Below are 13,779 nucleotides of genomic sequence, written 5' to 3'. Positions count from 1 at the left end.
GGACAATTCACTGAGGCAATTTAGGAAAGGCTGTTGCTTGTCTTGTTCGGTTGGAGTGGCACCATATCCAAAACCGTTTATCCAGTTTATAGATGGAAGATTGAAATCACCGGTAATAAGCAGATGTCCTTTGAGGTTCGAATTTAGTGTGCATATTATTTCTGCTATTGCTTGTTCGGTTACAAATTGGGATGGGGCTGAGGGACTTCTGTAGATGCATCCGATTCTGACTGTCTCTGACACATGGCTCCCTGGCACACATAGATCAAAGCAAACTGCCTCAACAAAGGGGCAAAGGAGAGGAACATCAATTATCTTTGTATTGTATCCTGCTTTAGCGAGGGCTAGTGTTCCTCTTTTGCAACCCTGGGACGAGAGATTTGAGAGAACTTGGTAACCCGGGATTTTCACATGGGAATCGTGAAGTTTGTTACAACTGTTTTTAGGGCAGACTTCAGTCAGTAAGATCACATCGAACTTTTTTGAGTCAATTAGGGTTTTTAGTTCATCAATTTTGTTGGGCAACTGGTCAACATTAGTAACACATACACTAAAGTCAGAACTTACGGTTGCTGGTTCTGGTTGGCTTCTGTCCAGTATGGTTTGTCTGTTGTTATTTTCACCAGAGTCACTTTCTTCCTCAACAGAAACAAAGCTCAAGTCTTCTTCTTCTTCCTGGGAAGCCTCCGCAGTTACAAACGAGTCTGAGGAATTGTCACTAATAGTGTCACTAAGGGTTACATCAACATTTTTATTTTTACCAGGAAAAGCAGAACTAATTACACTATACACTAATGGTGGGGTGAAAATTGGAATCACACCACCATTGCTTCCGGGTTTTTTTGGACGATTTTGTTGCCCCTGATAACCAGATCGAGTTCACCGTTGGAGACACGATCACGCAGTTCTGCCAATAGTAATTTTCTACTGTCCCTGTCAGCTTTAACTTTGTCGTGGCGGAACTGTACAGCATCTTTGTTATTTCTTCTTTTGTAAGACGTGTTCACGATTTTCCTGGGCAACGAAGGGTTGTTAACCGTGAAGACAGTTGGTACGGTGGTTTTGGGCGGATCTTGAGCAGACGCTGAAGAAGGTCGCTTATTCAGCCTCCTTACATTTGTGACAGTAACAAGCATGCCGTATTCTTTCTGTAGGAATTCCTCGATGAAGGCTTTATCGGCTGTGTTTTGCGCTTCAACTGACAGAGAAGGGTTGATTGGGACCCCGAATGCGATAAGATTTTTGAGATTCTGGTTAATCCAGTTTCATCAATTTCATCTCCTTGAGATTTGCTAGTTCCATCAAGATCATCCTTTCAAGTCTCTCTATTTTGAAGTCATAGCATCCTCCAGGGAAGTTCTCAAGCATATAAAGAGCTTGATTAGAAGAAAGATCTAGTGTATTTTTATTGGGGGGATTTAAAGTTAATCCTGTGTTTGCGGGTAGTAGGAAAGGTAAGGCGAGGGCCCTTTTTGCAATTAAGATATCTACCAGAACAAGTTGTTAGGTTTCAACCAAATTAATTAGAAAATAAGGGCTGTCATCGGGTTCACTGCCGAGCACAAAAATATGTTTGATACTTCGGCTCAAACTGTGGCAAATGTGCCTTCAAAATATATTCAAACACGCTGAAAAAAAATAGTTTCACATCTCGTAAGAACACAATTCAACAACGTAACTTCTATTCTTCAAAAATTGCAATATAATGGAAATAAAACATTCAACTGAATTACAAGATGTAGTAGCCCAATTTCACAGCAGTTTAAAGGCAACGAATCATTCGATAAATTTTTACTCTGAAATCCTGCCAGATTTTTCGCTGAAGTGACGATAACAAGATTCCGCGCCTCAATTGGCAGCAGTGTCAAAGACGAGTGAAAATGCATGTTAATGAATAATCTGCATTTGGTATTAGTTATAAAGGTGTGACATGTTAGGGAACTAAGTTATGTTTCTGTTTTACTAACATCTAAGACTAACATCTCATATTATTGTTGTGAAGAAACTCGACGTGTCTCAATAACAATAGTCTATTGCCCTGGACTGTATAATATACGCTAACTTTACTAGCCCATCCTACTTAGTTTGTTGTGTTAATTCAAATCTTACTACTTAATCATGATGATGAGTGATGCCCATATGGGCATGAAAATTGATCATGTTCCTATGTCTGCTTTGTCAAGTGGCTCAACAAATGGAAGTGGATCATCACCTTTACCTGGTGGCATGCCTGGAAATGCCCAAAATATTGCAGACTACCTTGCTCAGTTGCTTAAGGATAAAAATAAATTAGTGGGCTTACCAAATTTCTTTACACATGTTGAAAGACTTCTTGATGAAGGTGAGTTCAGACTATTTTATCAGGACAAAAGTTACAACTACTACTTTCATTTTGTTAAGATGTTTCCTTCTGAGGAGGCCTGAATATATAATATTATCATAAAGACACAACAGTAGAGTAGTAGTCTACTATCAATTTCCCTGTTTGATAAATTTGTATTGGTTGACAGGGTAACCACAAGATGAAAGAAGTTTGTAGTGTCCTAATGCATAAAAACATAACTTTTGAGAGGAAAATATCTTCTCAGGGCACAGTACAGTTAATTTGCTATCAAGACTGGCACTTCAGGAGGGGGGGGCAGTTGTCTCCTCTGAATTTCAAACAATATATTTTTATGTAATTTGATTGAAAATAAAACAAATTCTGAGTCTCAAAACATTTTCCTGTAGCCTCATTTGTGCTGTGAATTTAATGTTAAAGGTATAGTATTGTCCAGAAATTAGGTAGAGAAAAAATGCAGGGTGGTTGATGTCTGCTTGGTAATATGGAACTGAGAGTTTGATCTCAGTTGCAGGGTCTGTACTTTGATTCCATTTATAATACAAAGCATCTCCATGATAATAAAAAAAGGAGAATAGAATATTGTCTGTTCAGTACTTTTTCCATATAAAGTAATTGCTGCTGTAATAATTGCATCCAAGGTTCCCAACCTATTGGGGTAAATTTAGCCCAAGTATATTTATGAAATAAAGCAAAAAGTTTGCTGTTTTTGTTGATTGGCTTTATTTGGTACTATGAACCATTTTGATGAGAAATAGGCACAAAAATTTAATGGTAACAGGGGCAGATCTAAGATTTTCTTTAGGGGGAGAGGGCACATATTAGGTTGCTTGGATAAACTTGCAAATAAAGAAATACCTGCAATTTAAAGGGAACAGCAACAATTATGCATCATATGTCTATAGTGGAAATGGTTGTAAATTTGATCTAAAATCTGGTGAAGGTTAATTTTCTGATAAATATGTTGAAATTAAAATGATATAAAATATTGATACAAAAAATAATATGTTATAAAAACCATTCTATATATAAAAAAAAAACTGTTTGCCATCTATAAATAAATGATATTTAAAATTTCTATATAATTTTTTGCCTTTGCACTTCTAACCACTATAGCGAGTGAGTTAAGCTTTTTATTGTAAAAAAAATAGTCATGAACCATCTTTTGGGGTTATGCACTCTTTGTGACAATTTTGTATAGGTCAAACCATTTAGCATGTCGTCTAACTTTGCAGCATCACTTAGTAACTGTGATAGTAATGAAGAGTAGGAAATGAGGATAAAGATAGAACTTGTATGTTGGTAAAAGATATATCAAACATTAAATGCTAGTTCTTTTAGGAATGTACCAAGAAAACAGAATGAAGACATAGAAATGCATAGAAGATATTTAAAACAAGGGTTTTAAGTATAGACAATAAAGCATTAACTAATAACTGTTTAAAAAAAAATAGTGTTTTAATTAACAGTGTCAACTTTGTCAAAATCTCAAAAAATTACTAATCAAAATGTTACTTGGCATAACAATGTAGTGTATTTTTCCACGTTTTAAAGTTCAATATATTTCACTTAAAATACAGAATTCACAATTTTATAAGAAAATGTCCATTTCTCTATTTCCATTCCTGCCATATCTGTTTACTACACAGTTGATGTCTACCTCAATAATTTGGTGAATGTTTGTAATGGCTAGTCCTGTCAGTAAAGTTTTGTCAATTTAGAGCTCTTTGTTAGTATTTCCTCTTCTATTCATCCAAAAATATTTAATTAAATACCATAGTCATCAGAAAAATATGACCTCTAATAAAGATGCTTGTAGTTATTTACTTTAAACTAAGTATATGATTAAAAAAACTCCTCAAAAAACGAATAATTATGGGTTTGTTATTTTTGTATTTAATAGGTATAGATAGGTGAATTAAATTCTCAGGGTTTTAATCTTGAGATTTTCAGATATTCAATTCAAACGTTTAAATCTTCATACATCTTTTGAGAACAAAAATAAAAATTTGAAATTTGACTCAGATTTAGCATTAAGTAAGAGAATTGTCCTGTTAAAATTTTGATTTATAAACAACTAGTTGTGGAAATATGATTGAATGGCATGTATCAAAATAAGTATAAAAATCCTCAGCAGTATATATAGCAGTTTAGACAGTTTTATGGACAAATATTTGAAACCCCAATACAAGAACATAACTATATTTTGTGACTGGTTGGTATTGAGAAGGTGAAATATTCTGAAGTAATATTGTAGTTACATTCTGTTTTTGTGGTTAACTCAAGTAGTTGGAATTTGGACTATTTATCAATATTTTATTAGTAAATGTTTGAAAAAAATTGACGCCATTCCACTCAGAATTCAGAGACTCGTCTATACCAGCTAGGTAAAAAAGAAGATAAGCGCATAATTATTTGGCTTCTTTTATGAACAATTTTTCGAAAATTTATTTTTCTTAAATGAATACTTCAACCTTGGAAGGAGTATTTCAACTTGTATACTTAATTTTAAGTATACACGTATGTGAACTTTTATTAGATTTCTAAAGAGTTTGGCCTTTATTTTAATGTTTAAGGATGAATGGATGAGGTGATATGTCATATAATGTCGAGCTTTAGTTAGATGAGAATAGGCAGTAAAGTGGCCACCATTTCCTCACCAAAATCCAAAACTTATTATTTGTAATTAATAATTTTGCACTTCTCATACATTTGCTTTCTGTTATACAAATCCCCTTAAAAACAACAATGTTGTAAAAACCACCCCGCTTTGAGGCCTTGCTATGGCCTCAGTGCCATAGCAAGACTCGAAAACAAATTTTGAAGTAAAAAGAAGTAAATATTTTGCCCTGTTGTGACAGCACAATCCTGAAATATAATTTTGACAGCCTAAAGAAGTTAGCATTTTATATTTCCTCTCCTTGTTATTACGAAATGAAGATTTTTGCCTCCCAGTTGGCTTTTGTGGTAATGTGGACAGATACCCTTGATAAACCTAAATTTAATTAAATACTTTTTGGCGGTATGCAACATAATTAAAATCTAACAGAGACCACACAAATTGACTTAAACCTTGTTTCAATCTTGCTTGCAAAAAGAAACAGCCTTAACAATCTAAAGCTTATTAAAAATCAATTGCAAAAAAATAACTTTCATCTAAGTTCAAACCAGAGTAAGCAGTCCCAACCACAAATCTACCACCATGTTTGGGTGGGGGGGGGGGGGTGCAACCCACGCCCCTGGATCCGCCACTGAATGGTAAACCGGAAAAATCAGCAGGCTGTATATAGTTGAGGGCTATATTTTGTACTATTGAGGTGGAGGAGGCCAGTATAGCAATGACAGCATCAATTAATGCATTTGGAAAGAACTTTGAATAGAGAATCTAATGGTTTGCTTATCTTTTTCCTTTCTCATTTCTGCCCTATGGTGTACCTTTGTCACTTCTCTTTTGAGGGGAAGAGGATGGAGATACACGCTTCAGAATAGCCTTACATGGTAAAATTTAGACTGTGGACCTGTTCCTTAAAGTATCATTTGGCTAACTTTGCTACTTTCAAAGACAGCAAAATGCCTTTCACCTTAAACTTTACCAAAAAAGAAATATACCCCTTGATTTTCCCTTTGATGCTCTTTCCAAATATCATAAGGTCAATGTCACTTATAGTTTATTACAGACAGCAGACAGGGAAAAACATAGCATTAGATACCCCATTCAATGCTTTTTCCAAATGAAAACCATAGCCATCACAATTTGCAGTTGAGTCACAATGCTGTTGAGTTAGTTTAGTCAAGATTTCAGGAACAGATTTGCCACTCAAATTGAGGCCCAAGAAATGGTTCTAAGTAACAACCTTTGTGGTTTTCCTCTTCTGATATATTTGTTTTTTTTTTGTGAACTGCAAAAAATGTAGTGCTAGTTCAATAAATCTTTCAGCACTAGATTCTATAGGTTCAAATAAAGGCAGGTCTGTTGAGGAAAGGGTGTTCGAACTAATAGCTATACTTCATTCCCACTTGTAAGGTTTAATGGATTCTAGGAAAATTGGTGGTGCTGATTATGCTCAGTCCTTCTTATGGTGGTGGTTTGAAAATCATGCACTTTGCAAAATTATCTTCTTTGAAGAAATACGTTTGTTCACTCTGACTTGTCCCTAGAAATGGATTGGAGAAAACTACATATTCAAAGAGCAACAGAAATGTGTTCTTTAACATCTAGTAAACTCCTTAGAATATGATAGAAGTGTTTTAATTTTCTGGTACACATAAATACAAATTTTTCTGTGTCATTCTCAGTAAATAGGCGATCTAATATGAGATATTTCACTGTCTCTGCTTTCTGAAACAGAGGGTATATCATGCTATCTCATGAGTAGACAAGAAATGGGTTTTGTTCTAGCATGCTCTTGCCATAGTCTGAACTGTATTTTTCCGTGTTATCGTAATTTACTGTAAAGCTCCTTCCTAAAAATTAGGTGCAAGTTGCTAGGAACAGTTCATTTCTATGTTTCTGTTTAGAATGACTGATGTTGTGAACAGGACTTGGTGTAAGTGACCTTGATGTCTCTAAATAGTAAATAGTAACAATAGCGTCTTTAGGACTAAAGACCACTTGTGTATTACCAGGTATGCCTGAATGACCAAATACCCATTGTGTACAATTAGCTGTATTTCTTGATTCAGAATTTTTTTGCAGAGGTGAATGATAAGTAAGGATCCGTCCTGATGATTTTCTTGATATCAAATTTTTGTTAGGGATTTGAATTGAATTCTTATATCAGAGCTGATTCTGGTTTCTGCACCTGATTTCTTTGCTGATTCTTCACCTTATGAAACAAAGCTGACAGCTCCAGTGAGGCAAACACTTTTATTATGAAAACAATAAATTTTGCACAAATCCTTAAAAACAGAAACGCAAAAGGAAAAAGAAATGCAGCTTCAACTCCACTGTTGGCCTGGCCGCTGTTGTCAGTGGCAATATATGTGTGAAATTGAAGGGAAGCAGAATATTAGTCTAATTGATTTTTTTCAAAAGTTAATATTTGGGCTCGCTGAAAACTAATCCTTACAGTAGACACCATCCTGGCCCTTATTATACCCTTAGATTCATTTTTACCATTTTTTTTTAGCTATGAGAATTTTTGCCCTATTCAAATTGGAGCTGAGAAAGGTATCCACGAGATCTTATCCTCACCCTTTCTTTACTTGTTCAAAGTTAGGACTCACGTTTCCAAAGTTAGACCCACTCGAGAGCACATGCTCCAAAAGTTATTTTGGTGATTATCTTTCCAGATAAAGTTATATCTGGAAAGATGTGCAAATAGGAAATTGGAAATTCCTTATTTTTTCACAGATCCAGTCCTGAAAGTTTCATCAACCTAGCTCAACCTTCCAAGATTGCAAAACAGCTGATTTAGAACCTTATATTTTATTATAGCAAGGAAGCTACTAAAGTTTTACCTATAACTAGATTTTATATTATGGTCGGCAACTATTTCTTAGCTGTAACTGTATTTATGGTTCTGCCCTTGCATGGTCTTTGTTGCATTTATTGCATTCTAACTTCTTACGTTCATGATGTTCTTAATATCAGCTGGTCCATAGAAAGGATTTCCAATATTTTTGAAATATTAAACCAAGGATACGCTAATATAGGCCAAGATTTTAACCCTGAAAGATGAGAAATTTTTCAACTAGAAAAACTCGTCTCGACCCTCTTGAATCTGTCTAGGGGGGCTCTGCAGCCAAACCTGTCAAGCAGATAACATAGTTGGTACTCCCTATTTGCTCATATCTTAAAGCCACTCGTCAGCTGCTTTACAATTAAAAAATTGGAAGTGGTTTACATTTGTCTAAAGACTTCGCAGATCTTGAAGTTTGATTAATTGGTCGCCTGGTAGATTATGTAGAAATAATGTATGTACAAATGTTTTAAATTATTCTTCAAAAACCAATCAAATCATGTATAGAAAACAAAGTATAAAAATCTTATATCAATTTAAATCACCTGCCTGAATCGGAGCCATAGCCCGATTTCTCTTCTAACTTTAAAGGAAACTATTGATGCAATTCCTTTATCAAAGGATTAAATAAAAAAAAAACTAGTTTTTTTTAACTGAAATTAAGGAGCGACTTTAAAACTTAAAACGAACAGAAATTACTCCATATATGAAATGGGTTGTCCCCTCCGCAATCCCTCGCTCTTTGCGCTAAAGTTTTTAATTGTTTTAAAAAGTAGAATTGTGGCAAAGAGTCAAACTTTAGCGTAAAGAGCGAGGGATTGCGGAGGGAACAACCCATTTCATATACGGAGTAATTTCTGTTCGTTTTAAGTTTTAATGTCGCTCCTTACTTTCAGTTAAAAAAACTAGTTTTTTTTTTATTTAATTTCTGAACGTTTTTGAATTAATGTATGTTTGATTTTGGCTCTCCGCACATAAATTATTGAAATGAAATTAGTATATTAATTTTTTTTGGCTAAATGACTTTCTCTTAGTTTTGATCAGACGATTTTGAGAAATGAGGGGGTAAGGAAGGAGGCCTAGCTGCCCTCCAATTTTTCGGTTACGTTAAAATGCAACTATAAATTTTAATTTTTAACGAATGTTTTTATTAGTAAAAAATATACGTAACTTAAGAATTAACTTACGTAACAAACTTTTATATTCTTATATTTTTATTATGTGTACGAGGGGGTTTGTACCCTCGTTAATACCTCGGTCTTTACACTTAATCGTAAGTTTTGTTCAAATTCTTTAAGAATGACCCCTGAATCAAAAAGGCCGTAGAATAAATAGTTGAAATTACTAAAAATATTTTAGCATAAAGAGCGAGGTATTTATCTCCTCCTAAATACATCGCTCTTTATGCTAAAGAATTTTAGAACCCCTCATATGCGTTATAATCTCTGTTCGTTTTAAGTTTCAATGCTATTCCTTAATTTCAATTGAAAAAAAACGTTTTCATGTTTATTTTTTCATTGTTTTTTATAGTAATGCTGGAAAATCCTGCGCCCTTTTCATTGAATTTTTCTTCCCCCATGACATATTCCTCCAAGGAAAGATCCTCCCACATAGCCCCCTCCCATCAACCCCACCCCAAACCAAAAAATCCCCATGAAAACGTCTGTACACATCCCAATAACCATTACTATATGTAAACACTGGTCAAAGTTTGTAACTTGCAGCCCCTCCCCCAGGGATTGTGGGGGAGTAAGTCATTCCCAAAGACATAGTTATTATGGTTTTCGACTATGCGGAACAAAATGGCTATCTCAGAAATTTAATCCATTGAATTTTCGAAAAAAATTAGCCTGGGAGGGGGCCTAGGTGCCCTCCAATTTTTTGATCACTTAAAAAGGGCACTAGAACTTTTCATTTCCGTAAGAATGAGCCCTCTTGCGACACTCTAAGACCACTTGGTCGATACGATGACCCCTGGGGAAAAAAAACAAACAAATAAACACGCACCCGTGATTTCTCTTCTGGCAAAAAAATACGAAATTCCACATTTTTTTAGATAGGAGCTTGAAATTTTTGCTATAGGGTTCTCTGATATGCCGAATGCGATGGTGTGATTTTCGTTAAGATTCTATGACTTTTAGGGGATGTTTCCCCCTTTTTTCCAAAATAAGGCAAATTTTCTCAGGCTCGTAACTTTTGATGACAAAGACTAAATTAATTGAAACTTATATATTTAGAATCAGCGTGAAAATTCTATTCTTTTGATGTATCTTTTAGCATCAAAATTCCGTTTTTAGAGTTCCGTTTACTTTTGAGCCGGGTCGCTCCTTACTACAGTTCAACTGTTTGATAAGATCATAGGGTGCACAGACACACAGGGGAACTATTATAAGCTTCATCAGAGATTCCGGTACTTGCGCATTATGCGCCACTCAACTGCATCACGTAAGTAGAAATTAAGTAGAACCGGTTTCTTCGTTAGTTTCTTTCAGCTTAGCGTGAAACAAGACCAAGACAAGCGAATATAGAATTTGGGCTATATATTTGCACATTGGGGGTGGGGGTAAAGTATTTGGACAGTTTGAAGCTGGAAAAAATTCTTACTTCATAATGTGAAGAATAAACGTACCTAACAATTTTGCCTGCAAACCCGCTATACCCTACCCCATCCCCCTAATGTGCAGATATGTAGTCCAAATTTGTTTCTATAGTATTATATTTTCATCATATTTGGTGATGTTTCATTAGGATTAAGCCCCAAAGAAACTGGCTCTGATTAAATGAAGCACTTGATTTTCGTGTAATACACAAGTATCGAGATTCCTATCCTTCGATTACTCTGTAGAGTTGGGTTAATAAGTGTTAAACTATTCCAATTTGATCTAAAGCTGTGACGTCAATTCACGGAAATCAGCAGAGGAGGGCAAAGGTGTGTTTTTAGAATGTTGGGGGAGGGGGTATCATTTTTTCTCCAAATTTCCAATACAAATATAAAAAGCTCTTTTAATGATTATATCAAAAAAGCATTTTCCAAAATCTTGAAGGGGTGAATGGTCCCCCTCAATCTACTCCACTGGTCGGAAGTAGGTTTTTTCTTTATCCAGCGCCAGTAAAACTATCCTAATTTTTCGTGTGAAGAGTTTGAACTATCTACAGTAATGCTTGTACAATAGAGTGGGATTTAGTCCCCTTTCCTCAATTTGTCCAAATGGACCCCCTGATAGTGCTACCATGGAAAATGTAAATTGAAAATGTATGTCCAATGGATTGAGCTGCTACGCTTTTATAGATTTTACCGTAATTCTGCAAGCAATGGCGGCAATTGGGGGAGGGAGAATCACCCCCAAATATCCCTCTTATATATAGGAAAATACCCTTTTTGGTGTGTTACTAAAAACGTTTATTTTTTGGTATTTTTCATTGAAAAAATAACAAAATTACCCCCCCCCCCCCTCTCTTGAGATTTTGAAAGATTTTGTTAAATTTGTGCCAATGCCTGCAAGTATTCATGCGAAAGAAAATAAAATTAATTTGAAGCAGAGTTCAATCTATTTTAATACCATAAAAGCATTGAAAGTTCCAAATTTACTTCTATCAAACATAACAAATATGGTAAAGGTTCAGATGCAGTTACATAACTAGAGCAAATTTTTGCACATTCAGTACAAGTAAAGTAAGTTCTAGCAATTATTTTTTGCTTTAACGCACCTTAAGAACACTTGATAGTTGCTTGTAACCAATATGAGTATCAAAGACAATAGTAATAATAACTTACAAAAATTCAATCTGAGGTGGTTGTTTAAATTTGATGGGTTTATTGACCTTAGTTAAGCTTGATTTGACTATGGATCTTTTCTATTATCCTTTATCATTTCTCTGTATGCTACTTTAACTAATCTATCCTCAGGTAATGACGTTATCCTTTCCCAAAACTTAGTCATTTTTAATAGTCTCTTATCCCTAAAGGCCTAAATCTCCTCTTATTATTAGACCATTAAACCTATCATTTAAACCTAACAGTCTCTGAAAATACCTAAGCTGAATCATCCGTTCTAACCCCGTTCCTTTCTCACACAATTCCGATCCATAATGTAATATTGAAATCAACCTTCCATCAAAAATTCTCTTCTCCAGCTTAATATCATTTAGGCCTAACTCTTTAATACTACTTCTACGGAACATACCCATTAGCCTATTTCCTCTAATTATCATATCCTCTATATGCCTCTTCCATTTTCCATTAATCCTAAATAAATAAATTCTTCAACTATTTTCATTGCCTCCCCTCTATAGCTAAATCTTAGCCCCCCTTTTTTCCCGCTATGCCTAAATATCATAACTACAACTTATCTGTATTCAAAGCTAACTGCTTTTCCTTAAAATACTCTGAAGCTAAGTCTATGAGTTTTCGAAGATTATCCTTACTATCCGCAAGTAGCGCTATGTCATTTGCGAATACTTGTAAAAAAACTTCCTATTCTAGTTAAACGACCCGTCCTTCAGTAGCCGCTCTTAACAAATTGGGACAAACAGTTAAACTTTAGCATAAAGAGTAAGGTATTAAGGAGGGGAGAACCCTTTATATTTGGAATAATTTTTGTGCGTTTTTCAAATAATACCGGTAAATTTGGCTCACCTTCTATGAAAGATATCATTCCCCCTCTCGGAAAACTCATCCATGGAAATTTTACTTACCGTAAAGTGCAGCCCCCGTCAAACTCCCTACAGACAGTTCCATCCTTACTGAGAATCCCCCTACCTGTAAAATGTAAAATTGCTCGTGGACGATTCGGCCTCATAAACTTTCCTTAGCATTGGAACATTTAGATAATGCTTTAATCTCTAATCGGTTTCTTGATCACTCCAGAAATGCGCCCTTCCGTGGAAATTATTCCCCGGAAATCAAAATACGCGGAAAATAGCCCCTGATAATTCCCCCGGAACGTCTCCACATGACAAATTTGGCAAAGAGAATGTAAAACAATTAAAGAAAATTTTGTATATTAAATCTGTCAAATACCACCAGTGTGACAGTTGCCCTGGAAAATTTACCTCCCAGAAATCTCCCTCCCCAAGGAAGTTTTTCCATATAGAAATCCACCCTAAGCACTCCCCCTCTTTCCGAAAAATGTCTGTATACTTCCCAATAACAAATACTATGCGTTGAGAGTGGTCAAATTTCATAACTTATAGGCCTCTCCCTACGGACTTTGGGGGGTCATTTTACACCTAAAGACATAGTTATTTGATTTTTCAACTATACTGAACAAAATGGCTATATCAAAATTTTGATTAGGTTGGAGGAGGAGCGTGCGTAGCTGTGTTGGCTTCAGACGGCTTGGTGCTGCAGTGAGTTATTATTATTATTAGTAGTAGTAGATCTGAAAACTGTGGGGAAAATGGGTATGGGATGGGGCCCAGTTGCCCTCCAATCCCTTTGGTCACTTTTAAAGGGTATACTAGAACTTTTAATTTCCTTTCGAATGCAGCCTCTCCCGATCTTCTAGGACTATTATTTCTATACTATCTCCCCTGGGAAAAAAACAAATGAAGAAGCATCCGTGGTCTTTCTTCTGGCAAAAATTCAAAATTTCACATTTTTGCAGATAGGAGCTTGAAACTTCTACTGTATGGTTCTCTGGTACGCTGAATATGATGGCGTAATTTTATTAAACTTGATAAATCTTATATATTTGGGATCAGCATAATAAACTGACACTTTTGGTGTATCTATTGATAGTAAAATTCTGTTTTTAGAGTTTTGGTTTCTACTGAGTCGAGTCACTCCTTACTTACAGTTCGTTACCACGAACTGTTTGATATTGCTCCTTACTTTCATTTGTGAAAACGTTTTCTTTATGCTTGATTTCTGTTCGTTTTAGTGCCCTGTTCGCATTAAGTGTAACCCAGGGTTACGCAGCCAGCCCTCAGACTAATGTGAGGAGAGCTGCCAGCCCTCAGACTAATCTCTTTAAA

General features: G+C 35.3%; 1 protein-coding gene across 6 annotated transcripts in view; it reads left to right on the top strand.

Moving 5' to 3' along the window:
• Nucleotides 1-1,845: 1,845 nt before the first annotated feature.
• Nucleotides 1,846-13,779, top strand: part of LOC136027419 (protein held out wings-like) — a 137,286-nt gene continuing 125,352 nt past the window's right edge. For all 6 annotated transcript variants that reach the window (XM_065704698.1, XM_065704680.1, XM_065704688.1 and 3 more), the window contains exon 1: nucleotides 1,846-2,341. In XM_065704698.1, the coding sequence (XP_065560770.1) occupies nucleotides 2,119-2,341 (223 nt within the window). In that variant the 5' untranslated portion in view covers nucleotides 1,846-2,118. The remainder of the gene's footprint in view (nucleotides 2,342-13,779) is intronic.

The sequence above is a fragment of the Artemia franciscana genome, chromosome 1, assembly GCF_032884065.1.
Source record: "Artemia franciscana chromosome 1, ASM3288406v1, whole genome shotgun sequence".
Taxonomy (NCBI): Eukaryota; Metazoa; Arthropoda; class Branchiopoda; order Anostraca; family Artemiidae; genus Artemia; species Artemia franciscana.
This window is presented reverse-complemented; position numbering and strand designations above follow the sequence as displayed.